At 41.6% G+C, this 14,826-nt stretch overlaps 1 gene segment (V, D, J or C); it reads right to left on the bottom strand.

Annotated features, from left to right (window-relative positions):
* Positions 1-508: 508 nt before the first annotated feature.
* Positions 509-12,881, bottom strand: LOC139235366 (Ig heavy chain C region-like). The segment is given in 7 exon segments: positions 509-900; positions 1,800-2,108; positions 4,070-4,387; positions 4,844-5,143; positions 11,862-11,918; positions 12,397-12,708; positions 12,836-12,881. Coding segments are annotated over 7 exon segments (1,734 nt in total).
* Between the last annotated feature and the right edge of the window lie 1,945 nt (positions 12,882-14,826).

Below are 14,826 nucleotides of genomic sequence, written 5' to 3'. Positions count from 1 at the left end.
AAAAATTTTACGTGGAATAAACAGTTATTTCAGAATATAATACTCATGTGGCAAGTTTAAAATCTTTAGACCATGGGTTAGAATGTGACATTGTACTGATAACAACTTAGTGCATTTAAAAGAGAGTGGTTCACTTCCCATCTCCCTGCAGGAGGGGCAGTGGGGGGTTACGTGAATTACACATTTCCCATTCCCCTCTCGCTGGTGGTTGTGAGAGGTGCAGTGAATTAAAATTAGCCTTTACTCTCTCTCTGCTGAAGTTACTTTCAGGAATTCTGTAATGAGAGAACTTCACGCAGTCTCCAACCCATGGTGTATCTGAGCTGGGAGCGCTGGCTGTACAAGCCTTGGGACCGAGGCGCGCAAACACCCTACTTCAGATAAACAGCCCTCACATTGGCAAAAATAGGAAACATAGTTGATTGAGCGGCTGTGTGTTTAACTCACGATAGGAAAAAAAACCCTTTATTGTTTTTAATTTAAGAACGGAAATGCAATCGAGAGATTCTCATTGACAAGAATTTACGGTGTCCATCAGAACAAGGGAAATGTTGACGAAACTGGGTTTACCGCTGGATTTATTGACGGTTCTGTTGGTGATCTTCAAGGGGATCGCTTCATGTCCCACCACACAGGAGTAAGAAGCGCCGCTGGCCCACTCCTCGGCTGCAATGGATAGCAGGCTGTACATGAAGAAGGATCTGCTGCCGTTCTCCGCCATCACCTCGGTGTTCTTGTAGTTGCCCGAATCCACCGGCTTGTCATTGACGGTCCATTTGACGAAGATCTCTCGGGGGGAGAAACCTCTCACTAAGCAGGTGAGGCTGACCAACCCCTGAGCGGAGACTTCTTCTGCCGAGGGCAGGAGGACAGACACGGCTGGTTCCCGTGGATCTTTCGCTGTCGAACAGATACAATAAAGACCAATGAACTGGACAGTTCCAGAGACAATGGGGGAACTTTAAACGAATACAGCGGGCAGGTTTTGGGCGTGGAGGTATATAAATTGTTAAAAATTGTAATCCCGACATCAACTAGCCCACTCCCAGTTGTAATATTATATTTGAGTAATGTATTTAAATTAGGCTGGAATGCTCTTTTTTAACCACCATTTGGTGTTTATCTGTCGCTGGTCCGGTTGACACACTGTGTAAATCCCTGCAGTTACAGCGAGGCGGGGACTTCTGCAACCAGGTGATAATTACCCTTACACATACTCCCTGGATCCAGGGTCCCTATCTAACCCACCCCCCGTGATCCGAGACCTCCTCACTCGGCTTACAATCCTCCCATTCTCCCGGGTGGCCTGTGAGACCACCGCCCACAACTCGCCTTCCCCATTAAAATTCAGCCAATTTCAGGTGGTTAGATGTGAAAGAAATGGACACTGCGTTGAATTTTAAAGCTTTCCCTTTTCCCCTCTGGGGCCCCTCTGGTTTTCCATCCCGCAGCAGAGGGAACACAACCTTTCACTCTGAAATCTTGAAGGATTGGTGTGGAAAATTACATACAATTTACAGCACATAACAAGGAGATTTGGCCAACTGGTCTATGCCGGTGTGAATGTTCCACACAAGCCTCCTCCTAGCTCACTTAATCTAACCCTAATAACATACCCTTTCTCACCCATGGACTTATCCAGTTTCCCCTAACATACACAACATCAGGTCCCAGAGTGCTGAGTTCGTGGAATTACCAAACTGAATGATCAGATTAGCCCATTAAACACTTTAAATAATGAATTGGCCCTTGCACATGCAGCAGAAATAGTCACTTATTGCAACAATCTTCCCCCTCACCCTTCTCCTTGTGGATGGATTCTCTGATCGGTGTCGGCATATCCTGATGGCTCACCACGCAGTAGAACTTATCCCCACTCAGCCAGTCTTGTGTCGAGATGTTTAAGTTGCTGATCACGCTGTTGGGATCCTCTCCCGGTTGGACGGCAATCTCTGATTTCAAAGCCTCCTTTTCTCGGGTCCAGGTCACAGTGAGCCCATAAGGAGCGTCTGACACGACGCAGGTTAAGGTCACCGTCGCCTCCAGTAAGATCTGTTCCAGTGATGGTGAGCGAAGAGTGATTTTTGAATCGCTGCATGGGACATCCACTGCAAAACAGGAATGATAGTCAAGAAAAGCTGCAGCTTCAGAATCAGGATACCAATATTTAGCCTTAACTCTTTAAGGGGAATAAATCACTTTTAAGATATCAACCTCTTGCTGTTGCCTCAACACCAGCGTTATTGGAAGACAATGAATTGGCAACGATTCCGGTAGATCTGTAACATTTCCTGTGTATTTTCAGCCAGAGCCACCTGTAATGGGCTGTGAAGCAAATACCCGGCGTAAAATGGGAATAGACTGGGGTGCAATTGTGTTAGGCATTGAATAGCGCTCTTCCTGAAATCCCTTGCTCCTTTACACCCGTCTATAGATCCTTGCACCCAAATGCATCTCCACTGGTTATAAAAGCTGAAGCCCGAATAGCCCGAAGTTCAAGAGGTCTACACCAGCATTATACTCGTTCAAAACCAGTGTCAAATTAATTTCAGGATTTATAGGTCAACAGGAAACAAAGTTAAATTTCTGGTCTCTTGCTGCGTTTTTTGTTGCGGTGAAAATGTGCAGGTACCAGTCACATCCCCCGTCAGAGGAGAAGTGCAATATCGGGAGCATTGAGTTCCAAGGAATCTTTGTGGTCGGGCGTCATTTGTAATGATGTGAGGTAGTTTGTTAATATCTGTAATTACTGAACATTTATCATGTATGGTGAGAGAGATCCAGGGTGAAATATGACCTCAGGGCATTAATAGCAACATAGGAACAGGAGGAGGCCATTCAGCCCATCCATCCTGTCCTGCCATCCAGTTAGATCATCAACACCATCTTCACGCCTTGGTTATGTAACCCTTGATAATATTGCCGAACAAAAATCTATCAATCTCACTTTTCTACTTTTCAATTGAAAGCAAGCGTCAGCACCTTTTGGGGAGGGAAATCCCGACTTGCACTATTCTTCCTGTGAGAAAATCCTTTCTGACATCACCTCTGCACGGCCTAGCTCTAATTTTAAGGTTCTGCTACTTGTTCTCGATTCTTTCATCAAACTAAATAATGTTTTCTATATCTACTCGATCAATTCCATTTATCAACTTAAACATGTCAATTGGATCATCTCTTAACGTTCTATATTCGTCTCCTGCTCATTTTATATTATTAGTCCCGGTATAATTCAGGTAAACATGCACTTTACCGCCTCCACGACCAGTATATCCTTCCTGAGGTGCGCAACCCAGAATTGGGCTCAGTGCTCTGAATAGGGTAAATGTCCATTCTAGCAGTGGGTTCCTGGACAGTTAGCGGTAAAGGGTTCCAGACTCCTACTGCCACTCCGTATATGATCAGCCAACTCAGGATATACCTGAGACTAAGGACACTTCACTCACTGCCTGAAGTTAGAGCAGGGAGAAATCTTCTTTGGCGAGGTTAATATATCCTGAACAATGAGGAATCCTGAATCAGAAGATCGTGGGTTGAAGTCCCACTGCAGATACTTGATCACAAAATGTAAGCTGGGTCTCCCAGTGCAGTACTGGGGGCGTGGTGCACTATCGGAGGTTCCGGCTTTCAGATCAGGTGTTAAACCGAGGATCCGTCTGGCCTCTCAGGTGGACATAAACGTTCCCCTGGAAATATTTCAATGAAAAGCAGAGGAGTTCTCCCTGGTGGCCTGGAAATATTTATCCCTCAAGAAATATCACTAAACAAAAAAAATGGTCATTATCACACTGCTGTTTGTGGGAGCTTGCTGTGCACTAAATGACTGCCGCACTTTGTACATTACAACTGTGACCACATTTCACAACTTAATTCATTGGCTGGCAAGCGCTTTGGTTCAGTCTGTGGTCGCTGAAGGCGCTGTATAAAGGCAAGTTTGTATCACAAGAATACACAAACTGCATGATTGGAAATTAGGAATAGTTCTGTGCTTTCTACTAATTCCAATAAAAGTCTTGACTGAGATCAGCGCTCAGAAAGGTCTGGAACCTCCCGGGATTGTACCTCTTACCCTGAGATCTGCTGAAGTTATGGTTTTGCGTGACCCCTTGATGAGTGACCTGGCAGGTGTAGACCGAGCCGGTTAACCATTCCTCGGCGGGGACTGTCAGCCGACTGGCTGTCGAGAAGTTCCCGTTCACCTCAAAGACGGGAGAGGTGAGGAAGCCCGAATCCATGAGTTGTCCACTCTTCAGCCAATTCACAGTCAGTGACTTTGGCCTGAAATCGATGATTGAACACACGGCACTTGCATATCTGCTGCTGGTGATTTGTTCAGTGGAACTCAGTGTGAGGAGAACAGTTGGAGGAACGATGTCCCGTTCAGGATCTTCAAGAGAAAACATATTACTGACATTGCTTGCAAAATAAATGATTAAGAAATGCAAAGTGTCCTTATATTTTAACGGGTTCTTTGCTGTCAGACTAACACAAACCTGGCAGTTACAGAGAGCAGGACTGTGCACAGAATTCTCAGTGTAATATGCAGCCCGGAACTGTGCACAATATTCTAAGTGCGATATGGGGACCAGAACCATGCACAGTACTCTATGTGTGATATGGAGACCAGAATTATGCATAATATTCTAAGTACGAGATGGAAACCAGAAATTTAAACAATATTCTAAATGTGATAAGGAGACTAGAACTGTGCACAGCATTATAAGTATGATACAGAGAGCAGAATTGCACACAGTACTCTAAGTGTTGTCTGATCAAGTTCCGATGCAAGTTAAACATAATTTCTCATCTTATCACAATTTGCCCTGTATCCCACACCACTAACCTGGCATTGTGATGGCCCAGACCGACACACCACGTCGAACCTCGCAGTTGATTGTGCTGCTCCCCACCACTGACTCGGTGATGGTTAACTGGCTGCTCTGGGTGTAGATTCCCTTCTTGTTGAGCACTGGCGGGTAGGTCTTCAATCCAGTGGTGATCGGCTCTTTATCTTTCTTCCAGGAAAGGCTGGTGATGTCGGGGGAATAGTCCATTGCCAAACAGCCGTACGTGATGGAGCCATCGGTGCTGGGTTGTTCACAGGAGGAGAGCAGGGCGTAGAGGGTGGGGGGAGACGGTGTTACTGGGAAGGAATGGCCCATTGAACAAGTTAGACTCTGTAATCCGTGCTTATAAAAGAAATAAACAACTCTAAATTTGACTGCAGAATAAACTAATTCCACCATTTCCCCATCAAAGACTACACGGGCATTTGAGCTTCTGTCAGTTCCATCATAAGCACCTGTCGATGCCCCTGTCAGGAACACACCTCTCTATCCCCGAGCTCTATCACATTACACAACAAGAACTTTTACATAACTCGTCAATAAAGAATCCTTCATTGGATCATACAATCGAAGAACAGAGACGTGTTCCTGCTTTTTCGGCCATCATTTATTTCTCAATCAGCACCATTTTTGGTCCTTTATTGCAGTTTGGGGAAATTTACTCTGTGCACATTGCCTGCGGCGTATCCCTACAAAACAACAGTGACTGCATTTCAAAGTAACAGCGGAATTCCTGCCTCACGCGTCAGCAAAAAACCCTCTAAATTTGCCTGCCACATAATTCAACAGGAAGCATTTCCATAGTCTAGTTTCTAAGATTCAGTCTGTAGATGAATCGCGATTGAGTTGAATCTCTCTCTTTCTTTCTCAGTATTTGAGGGAGAGCGATGTCCTTCAGCGCACTGTGATCTGGACTCTATCCCATCCTATTGAATGCATGTCTCTTGAGTTTCCTCCTCCCTGCCACTCAATTAATAATCCGAATAAAATACCATTCCAAATTCCGGTTAATTGGAAGTTTCTCCTTAAATGGCCCATTTCAATTCCCATTGTTGTTCTTGTTATGTAACAATGACATGGACTTGGGTATAGGGAATGCAATTTCGAATTTAGAAGATAATGCAAAACCTGGCAACGTAGCCAATAGTGAACATGATAGCAGCAGACTCCATGAGGAGACAGATGGTCCAGTGAAATGGGCCGGAACATGGCAATTGCAATTTAATGCGAATCATTGAGAAGCGATACACATTGGATGGAAGATGGAGAGGCAGTATAATCTAAATAGTATTATTTTGAGGGGATGCACGAACAGAGATATCTAGATGTATACATTCACAAATCTTTGAAGGGGGCAGGGCAAACTGGTTAGACTATTATGAAAGCGTATGGGATACTTGACTTTGTAAATGGGACATTGACTACAAAAACAAGGCGGTTATGCTAAACTTACAGATCACGTGTTAGACCTCAGCTGGAGTATTGTGCATAATTCTGGAACAACAATGTAGGAAGGATGTCAAGCCCTTGGGGAGTGTAGAGGGGAGGCTTTTACCAGGATGATGCCAGGGATGGGATCTTCAGTTATGTGGAGAGATTGGAGAAGCTGGGATGTTCTCCTTAGAGCAGAGGTTAAGAGGAGACCTAAGAGAGATATTCAACATTATGACAGGTTTTGATAGAGCAAGTAGGGAGAAACAGCTTTCGCTGGAAAGAAGGTGCGTAACCAAAGGTCACAGATTTAAAATAATTGGCAGAAGATCGAAAGGGGAAATTGGGGTAATTTTTTCACACAGAGGGTTGGTAATTTCAGGAATGCTCCAGGCAGTTCATCCTGTACGTCAGGAGGATTCATTTGCACGTTTACAATGAAAACCCTGGGGAGTTGGACTAAATTGGACAGCTCTTTCAGAGCCGGCACAGGCACGATGCCTGAATGGTCTTTTCAGTGTTGTGAGATGCTATCATTCTATACGAGTCATGGGAATAGTTCTTCTAGATTTAATGGAAGGAAACGCTTCATATTTTGGACACCTCTACCAGATCTACTTTTATTGTTCATTAGAATGAATGAGGATATTTCAGAAAAGGATCTTATAAATCTGACGCAAATGAGTCAATCGCATGCTGTTATAAAGGCTTAAAGTTCATTGTGAATGATGACGTATTGCAGGTTGACTCTATCTCTTTAAATGTTTCACAGAATTGCAGCTCAGTGACTGTGTGCCTTGTCTTGTGACCCAGGCCAATAGCTGCATCTCGTCATAGTTTGTCCCTGCCTTTAACCTTCTCAGGAAGAATTGAACAACATAATGTTTCTAAACATGAGGTCCTCATGACGGTCATTTGAAGCGGCAGTCCCGATATTCTCCATTTAAATTGTGAAAATATCTTACAGCCTCCCAACAGATCAGAACAGGCGCTGCTTTCTGGAGCGTTATTCACTTCCTGAAACGGTTTGTTCTGAAAGTGAGCTGAGGATCAGGCCAATCGTGTTCAATAGTAATCTGATGCTCAAAATGTTCAAACATTAATAACTCATTAAAAATTGGGCATTTTTTTCAGAAAGAATATAAACATCAATGAATGTGCGTTGTTTAATCTGGGCAATGGGACGATTCATTGTATATATCTGGCACGAGCAGTTTATCTGCTATCTGTTAGACGCAGATAACGGTGCCTTGAACACTGCCTGACCAAGCACTCTCAGGTCAGATATAGCACGGATAAGAGACCAAAGCTCCCGCTATGCTGCCGTGTGGGTCAGGACAGGTATAGCAAGGGTTGCACACAGAGTAATACGTTATCTGTGCTATCCCGTCAAACATTCCCAGCTGAAGTACTGCAGAGATGTGCTACGAAATGTCTTCCCTTAAAATGCGTTATCAAATTGACCGATTAGATTAAGCACAATTATCACAAGTACAAATAAAAGCTTCCGATACACTGATCCATTAAAGCGCACCAGCTCACCTAGAGCTCTGATTAAATAGAAGATCAATCTATATTGAAGGACCCAATTAAGCTCCACGTCCTTGTAAATAAAAGGTTAAATACTGATTAAAGCTATCTCTGCAATGTCCCATCAAGCACTGCCATTTAAGGTAAAGCACGGGTTAGTTGCAGAGTAAAGCTCCCTCTTCACTGTCCCATCAAATACTCCCAAGACAGGTACAGTGTAAAGCTCCCTCTACAGTGTCCCATTAAACATTCTCAGGGCAGGTACAACATGGGTCAAGATACAGAGTAAAGCTCCATCTACACTGTCCCATCAACACTCCTAGGGCACGTAGAGCATGGGCTAAATACAGAGTAACACTCCCTCTACACTGTCCCATCAAACACTCCCAGGGCACGTACAGCATGGGCTAGATACAGAGTAAAGCTCCTTCTGCCCTGTCCCATCAAACACTCCCAGGGCAGGTACTACCGGGTTAGAAACTGATTAAAGCTCCTTCTACTGTCTCCCCATGGTGTTTCGGAACTGCTTCTTCTGGCTATCATAATCTGGATTAACGATCTCATTTCTGCGGAGACTCCACAACCTCAAAGTCAATCTTTCACGTTTCTCACCTATGCCAGTTTCTTAAATAACTGAGTTAAATGACACTCCCCGCAATACAGGATCACAATCCAGAAGTTTTACAACCCGTCAGGAGGACTCCTGATTCTCACACAGTGAGCAGGCGCACATAAACAGAACAGACACAAACGGTGCTCCAGGCAGAGAGACCAGTTCAATCTATTAATTTCAATGAAGTTATTTGATTTCTAATTTATTTCTTGCCAATTTCCAACCACCGCAAGTCTGCAGATTCTTTGAAATTAAACTGATATTAATTTGAGAGAAACTTCAACATCCAGCCATTTTTCCATCTCTGTCAACTATCTTGTAAACCGTGTAAAAATTAACTTCCCTGAAAGTAAGTATCTGGAAATAATTCACATTCCACGGCAATTTGCTGCCCGTCACACGGGACTTGGTGACATATTCAGAATGTCACAATCCAGGGGACATCTACATTGAAACCTGATCACCCACTGATTTTATATATTTTCATCAGTAAATATAACCTGTAAAATCATCGAGGCAAAACAAGAAGTTAATTCACTAAAATCTGCAGCGACACCTTATCAAACTCAGCACAGCCGGGTTATACATGCATTGTTTTGTAAATTAACTTATGAATTAATTAAACATTATCTGCAACCCTTGAGATTTTGCAATAATTGTAATACTGACCAGTATGCAACACAATTGTAATGGATCGTTTATGTTTAATGAATTAGCACTGATGTTACTGTCTAAGTTAATGTTCATGTTAGCTGATTATTGAAAATAATCTGAGTGCTTATCTGGCTCTTCCTGCTCAGAAGCACACGTACCTGGAACTTTTGAAATTAAATTAACGTTCTTGAATTTCTGCCTTACTAATGCAATTAATTAATAATAATATTAAAACCTTTTTCTGCCTGGTAACTTGTGATATATTAAGATTAACTTAACTTACAATAACAATTCATGAATATTAAAATATTAAGCAGCATATTAATACATACATTCTCAGAAAAATACCTTATTTTTACTTATATCGAATCAAATTTGAATAATTGACAATAATCACGCAGTTCTACCACTGTCCCGCTCTCGACCGACATCTTTTTAAACTCTGCATGTTTCTGATATAGCAAAAACTGAGTCTATTCGCAGAGAACATTTCACATGATGGATTTAGGGGAGGACTATTTTAAATAGTTCTTTGTCCAGCCGAGGTCACAACTCCGATGGTTGTAAACCGCTTGTTTACTAATACTGGAATCTCAAGCTGAAATATTCTCCTCAATCTTAAACCCCAAAAATGGTTTTATTAATTAAAACCCACCCGTGCAGCTTAAAGTCAATAGCAGAGCCTCCGCTGTTTAATAACACAGACAATCTTTTATAGTTCACTCCCGTTATTCACATAATGCCCGCAAATTAATGATTAAATATACTCTGCTACTTCTTGAAAATAGTTTCCAGAATGGTGAGTGTAAAACTGGAGGATAACAAATCATTCAGACCATATGCGACACTGAAACTGAATGAGGTGAGACTTTGTTCATCAATTTAACATTCATAAGAATTAAACATAACTCTCAGATATTATCTGTGATTTGTCTACCGTTCTATTCCGCATACAGCAGCGTTTTGGGAGATAGGATTTTGTTTTAAATTCAAAAGAAGATGGACCTTTTGTAAGTAAATTAATCTGCTTGAATTTCAATGGATTATTTGCCTGTCTCCATCCATACACAGTCGGAACCTGCCTTGAATTTAAATATAATTAAATGAATAATTCTTTGACTGCCAGCGACGCCTGTCTCTCAGCTTTTGGTCTTGCAAAGTGTTCAAGATTAATTTAGTAATAATTCTATCAAACAACACACAATATTGATTCAATAACAATTTTCGGCTGCACAGTGAGAATGTCATACCCCAGCAGATATATTAAATTGACAAAATGCAATTTGCAACACGGCTTTAAGTTATAATTAATTGCACTCAGTCATTCATCTGTGTAAACAGGAGGTAGCAAGTAATTGAACTCCCGACTCAAACTGAACACAGCGGTGGAATCAGTATGTTATTAATGAAATAATTGCAGGCATAATTAATAACTGTATCCAGCCTCTAAAAGTTTCTGCTTCCTTTAATGGAGCCCAGTGTAGAGCAGGATTTTGGAAGGCGAATAATATTAAGTAAATTAACATTGGACTTATAGCATATTTTAATAACACTGGGAGATATTATCGCATTATAATCGGTTGGTTAATATTAATTTAATTCAACTACATCCTGAACACGTTAATTATTCAGATGGCAATTAGTTACATTTCGCACAATAAAATATCAGCATCGTAAACATAAATTAATAGTTGAATATATAATTATCACTTGTATAATTGTTATATTAAAATACCTTTCAATGATTTCTGATTTCTAAACCCGTCCTGTTCTCTGTCTATAAACTGTTTTCAAACAGTTTCAAACACATATCGTGTTTGCATTCGAGCAGAAACCTGCTGCTGCCCGCTGACACCCATATTGAACATTGTAGAAACGCCTAGATTCACAAATTCTAGGTATTCTGAGTAACACAGGCACATCTCTCCTCAGCAGATCAACACTAAATCACATCACTGAGGGGCGGAATCCCTCGACAGAACCTTTCATGGAGCAGATCCTTCATTTCATCAACCCTTTCAGCAGAATCAAATGTATCATTGCAAAAAATCTCATTACAAAATCACTGAACCCGCCTAACACTGAAATATCTAAAGATTGAATTCAACAGAAATATAAAATAATGAGAGCAGAATTGTGATTAGACAGATCATGTTAAATACATTAATGTTGATATTATAGCATATTTAATAAAACGTGATGATATTGCTACATTATAATAATGTTAATAATATTAATTTAAGTGTGTCCCAGCGTGAAATATGTTAATTTTTCAGTACTTAATTACAGTAACAGCTCACGTATTGAATCTGAGAGTTCGGGAACATTCGGTCAGTAGATGACAATCCAATTTTCATTAAAAAACTTAAAATTCCTTAAGATTATTTACTGGTCGCTAAGCTTTCTGTTTTGTGCCTACAATGTTCTTTTAAACACATTTAAACACAATGTTTGCATTCGATCAGAAAAACTGCAGCAATTAGTGGTCACCAAAATTAAACATTGCAGAAACATCAAACAGTGTAAAAACCATAATGTATTTAGAGTAACCCAGGCACATGTCTCGTCAGCAAATAAACAGCAAATCACATCAACAACATTTTCTGTGGAGAAAAAGTTGAATTCTATAATCACTTTGCAGCAGAATCACATTGAAAATTGCAAAAAATCTCAAAACAAAATCCACTGAACCTAAGTTTCAGTGAACGAAATAATTATTAAAATAAACAGAAATATAAAATAAAGACACAAATACAAGAGTTACTGAATGAGTGAATGTTCCTTACCTGCAGTCACCGTCACCATGGTCCCTTGTCCCCAGTAGTCCTTGGCAATGTACCCACTCCCGCAGTCCCACAGTGACAGGAACCCGCACACATACTGCACTCACTCTCTGCTCAGTACTGACTCTCAACATTCACGTCAAATAGACATTCACTTCAAATACTCATTCGCTTCTGATCAAGTTTAGAATTTAGCCAACAGTTTACATAGCACAATTGAAAGTGAACACAGTTCTAACCAGCTCCCTGCATGTACCAGGCACAGTGAATCGAGCATCACCTCCAGCTCTGCAATTGCTGACACTGTTAACATTAAACAGGAGCATAATCAACACCTCCCCTCTGTACATGGGTTATTGTGTTAGATTTTCACCATTGAATTCTCAGTGTGTTAGTTTTGTAAGAAGCGGTTTATGGTCTTGTTCTGTACATTGCCGGTAACATTGCATTTGACACAATTAATGACCATCAGGTTATGATGTAAGTTGTTGAATTCCCCCTCGATCTGTTCTTGTACAGGTCCAGCCCTGGTTCCTCTCGCTGTGGTACCTTGCACAGTAATAGATGGCGGTGTCTTCGCTCTTCAGATTCTTCATGTCCAGCGCGAAGATGTTGTTTGAAATGTCTTTGGACACAGTAAATCGGCTCGCAATCCCTGCGGCGTAATACTTGTTCGATGGACTGTAATACTGAACCAGCCACTCCAGCCCCTGTCCGGGAATCTGGCGGATCCAGTACATGTAGCTGCCACCAAGATCGAAGCCGCTGGTTTTACAGGTCAGTCTGAGGGAGCTTCCGGGAAACCTGATCTCTGCCTCGGGCTGAGTCAACACCACATCCGACTGGACACCTGTAAAAATAATCAAAATACCCGAAGATTCAATCCTGGTGAAATGATTCCTGACTCTGTAACATTCCAGAGAGAGACTTACACTGAGACAGTAACAGTGAGACATTGGACAATAAAAACTACTCACGGGAAAAGAAAGCCAGCAACAGACTGAGAGAAATCGCCGACCTCATCCTCCTGGCAATGTGTGGTGAATGGTACCGGCAAGAACTCACTGAACAAACCCACACCCAGACTGTTGTATTGCGGTCCCAGTGACAGCAGTTAAATACCCGGGAGCTGGGGGCGAGGTTACAGGCGCCGCCCATTGATTCACTGATAGAGGCGGTTTCTGGATTCACATCACACCTTCCACATCACCAACAGAATGGACTCACATCTGGACTGTAAATTAAATCCCTTATTTCCTCACTCCTTCAAAGGGGATGTGAATCTCTGAGATTGAATTACATAATCAGGGTCTAAAGATACTGCCAGTTTGTGTTTCTCCATCTCCCGCTATCTATCCATGCATCTGTACCAATAAAGTATCCCCTATAATCTGAATTGTTATCACTCTATGTAACCGAGTGCGGGAGATGGGTAATGTGATTCTATTTACGGTGTACTTGGCTAAAGCTACACACTTTTGGTCTGGAGATGAGATCATACTCCTCACATTACACAATTGTCTCTCATTGCATTTCACTAACTGCCCCTGAGTCTGTGACCCGACGACAGCCGTTTGTAAAATTAGCTGTCAAATAAGTCCGCTTGACTGATGATTAAGGAGTGAGTTGACGGAGACACATAAGAAAGTGGGTCCCTCCCGCTTCAGACCTGCGTTTTATGAGAGAAGCTTGTGAATCAGAACCGATAATGTGATCAGCAAACCTCGATATCCAAATCCTTGCAGCTAACTTTAATAGCGACCGACTGTGTAACAGACACGGGTAACAGGAACACGGTGTATCAGGACATAACGATATGTTACAGAATTTCACAGGAATAAATGCTTCATCTCCAGCAGCAACAGATCACAATCTGGGCATTTCACCACCCAATGGTAGCCTGGCTATGAGAGGGGTTGTTCAGGAACCCAAATCAGATCAAATTATACCGCACACTGCGCGGCTACTAATCAGGAATAATGGAGACATGAGGTTAGACCTGGCTCTAAATTCTGTGATAATATTAAAGAAGTGCAGCTGGCACTTCTCTGTGAGAATATTCAAGGCAATTCAACCTGTTTTAGTTACTTTGCGAATCCCACTCATCTCATCATAGTGTGGGGTGAGGCCATTAAACCTCTCTCCAAAACTTCATCCTGTACTGAATAAAGGGACTGAATGGTCCAGAATGGTATTTATTTGGAAATAGTTTTCATTAGATACCGTGTTGATCAATTCATTATTTTCCGATCCTATTTTTAATATGGTGAGCAAGGAATTCACGGAAAATCATTCTTGTGATGTTATACCATGTAAAATGTTTCTTATTTTAAAAGTTCGACTGAATAATTTCATGTTCAAGTAGTTAAATACCATCTTTCTCCCATTCTTGTTCACGCTATTCTGACCGACACAATATTTGGCAGTAACCCAACCGACTGCCTTCAGCGAGCCTCGAACACCAGTGTCATTTACAGGAAGCATTTGGGATTCTTTGCAGTCCATCAAAGGTCTGTTTTCTCACTGCTGACCGCATGCCTGGAAGCCAACTTCAAAACCTTTACATTGTCAAAAGACCTATTAATATACACATCTACCCAGTAATGGTACTGGAGTTAAATTTAATTTTTTCGTTGTGTAAATGTGTGGAACTGTTCCCATATCCCAGGAAAAGAAATATATCCAATGCCTCAGACACCATGTCAAAAGCAGCAGTCAGCTGGAGTATCAGTACCGCACATAACCCTGTAATAGATAGATAGATCGATAGATAGATCGATAGATAGATCGATAGATAGATCGATAGATAGATCGATAGATAGATAGATCGATAGATAGATAGATAGATAGATAGATAGATAGATAGATAGATAGATAGATAGATAGATAGATAGATAGATAGATAGATAGATAGATAGAAAGAAAGAGAGATCCCACAAGGATCAGTGCTGGGTCCACTATTGTTCAC

Source organism: Pristiophorus japonicus, chromosome 23 (assembly GCF_044704955.1).
Source record: "Pristiophorus japonicus isolate sPriJap1 chromosome 23, sPriJap1.hap1, whole genome shotgun sequence".
In the NCBI taxonomy this organism is placed as follows: domain Eukaryota; kingdom Metazoa; phylum Chordata; class Chondrichthyes; family Pristiophoridae; genus Pristiophorus; species Pristiophorus japonicus.
Note: the sequence above shows the minus strand (reverse complement) of the source record. Positions and strands in the feature narration are given on the sequence as shown.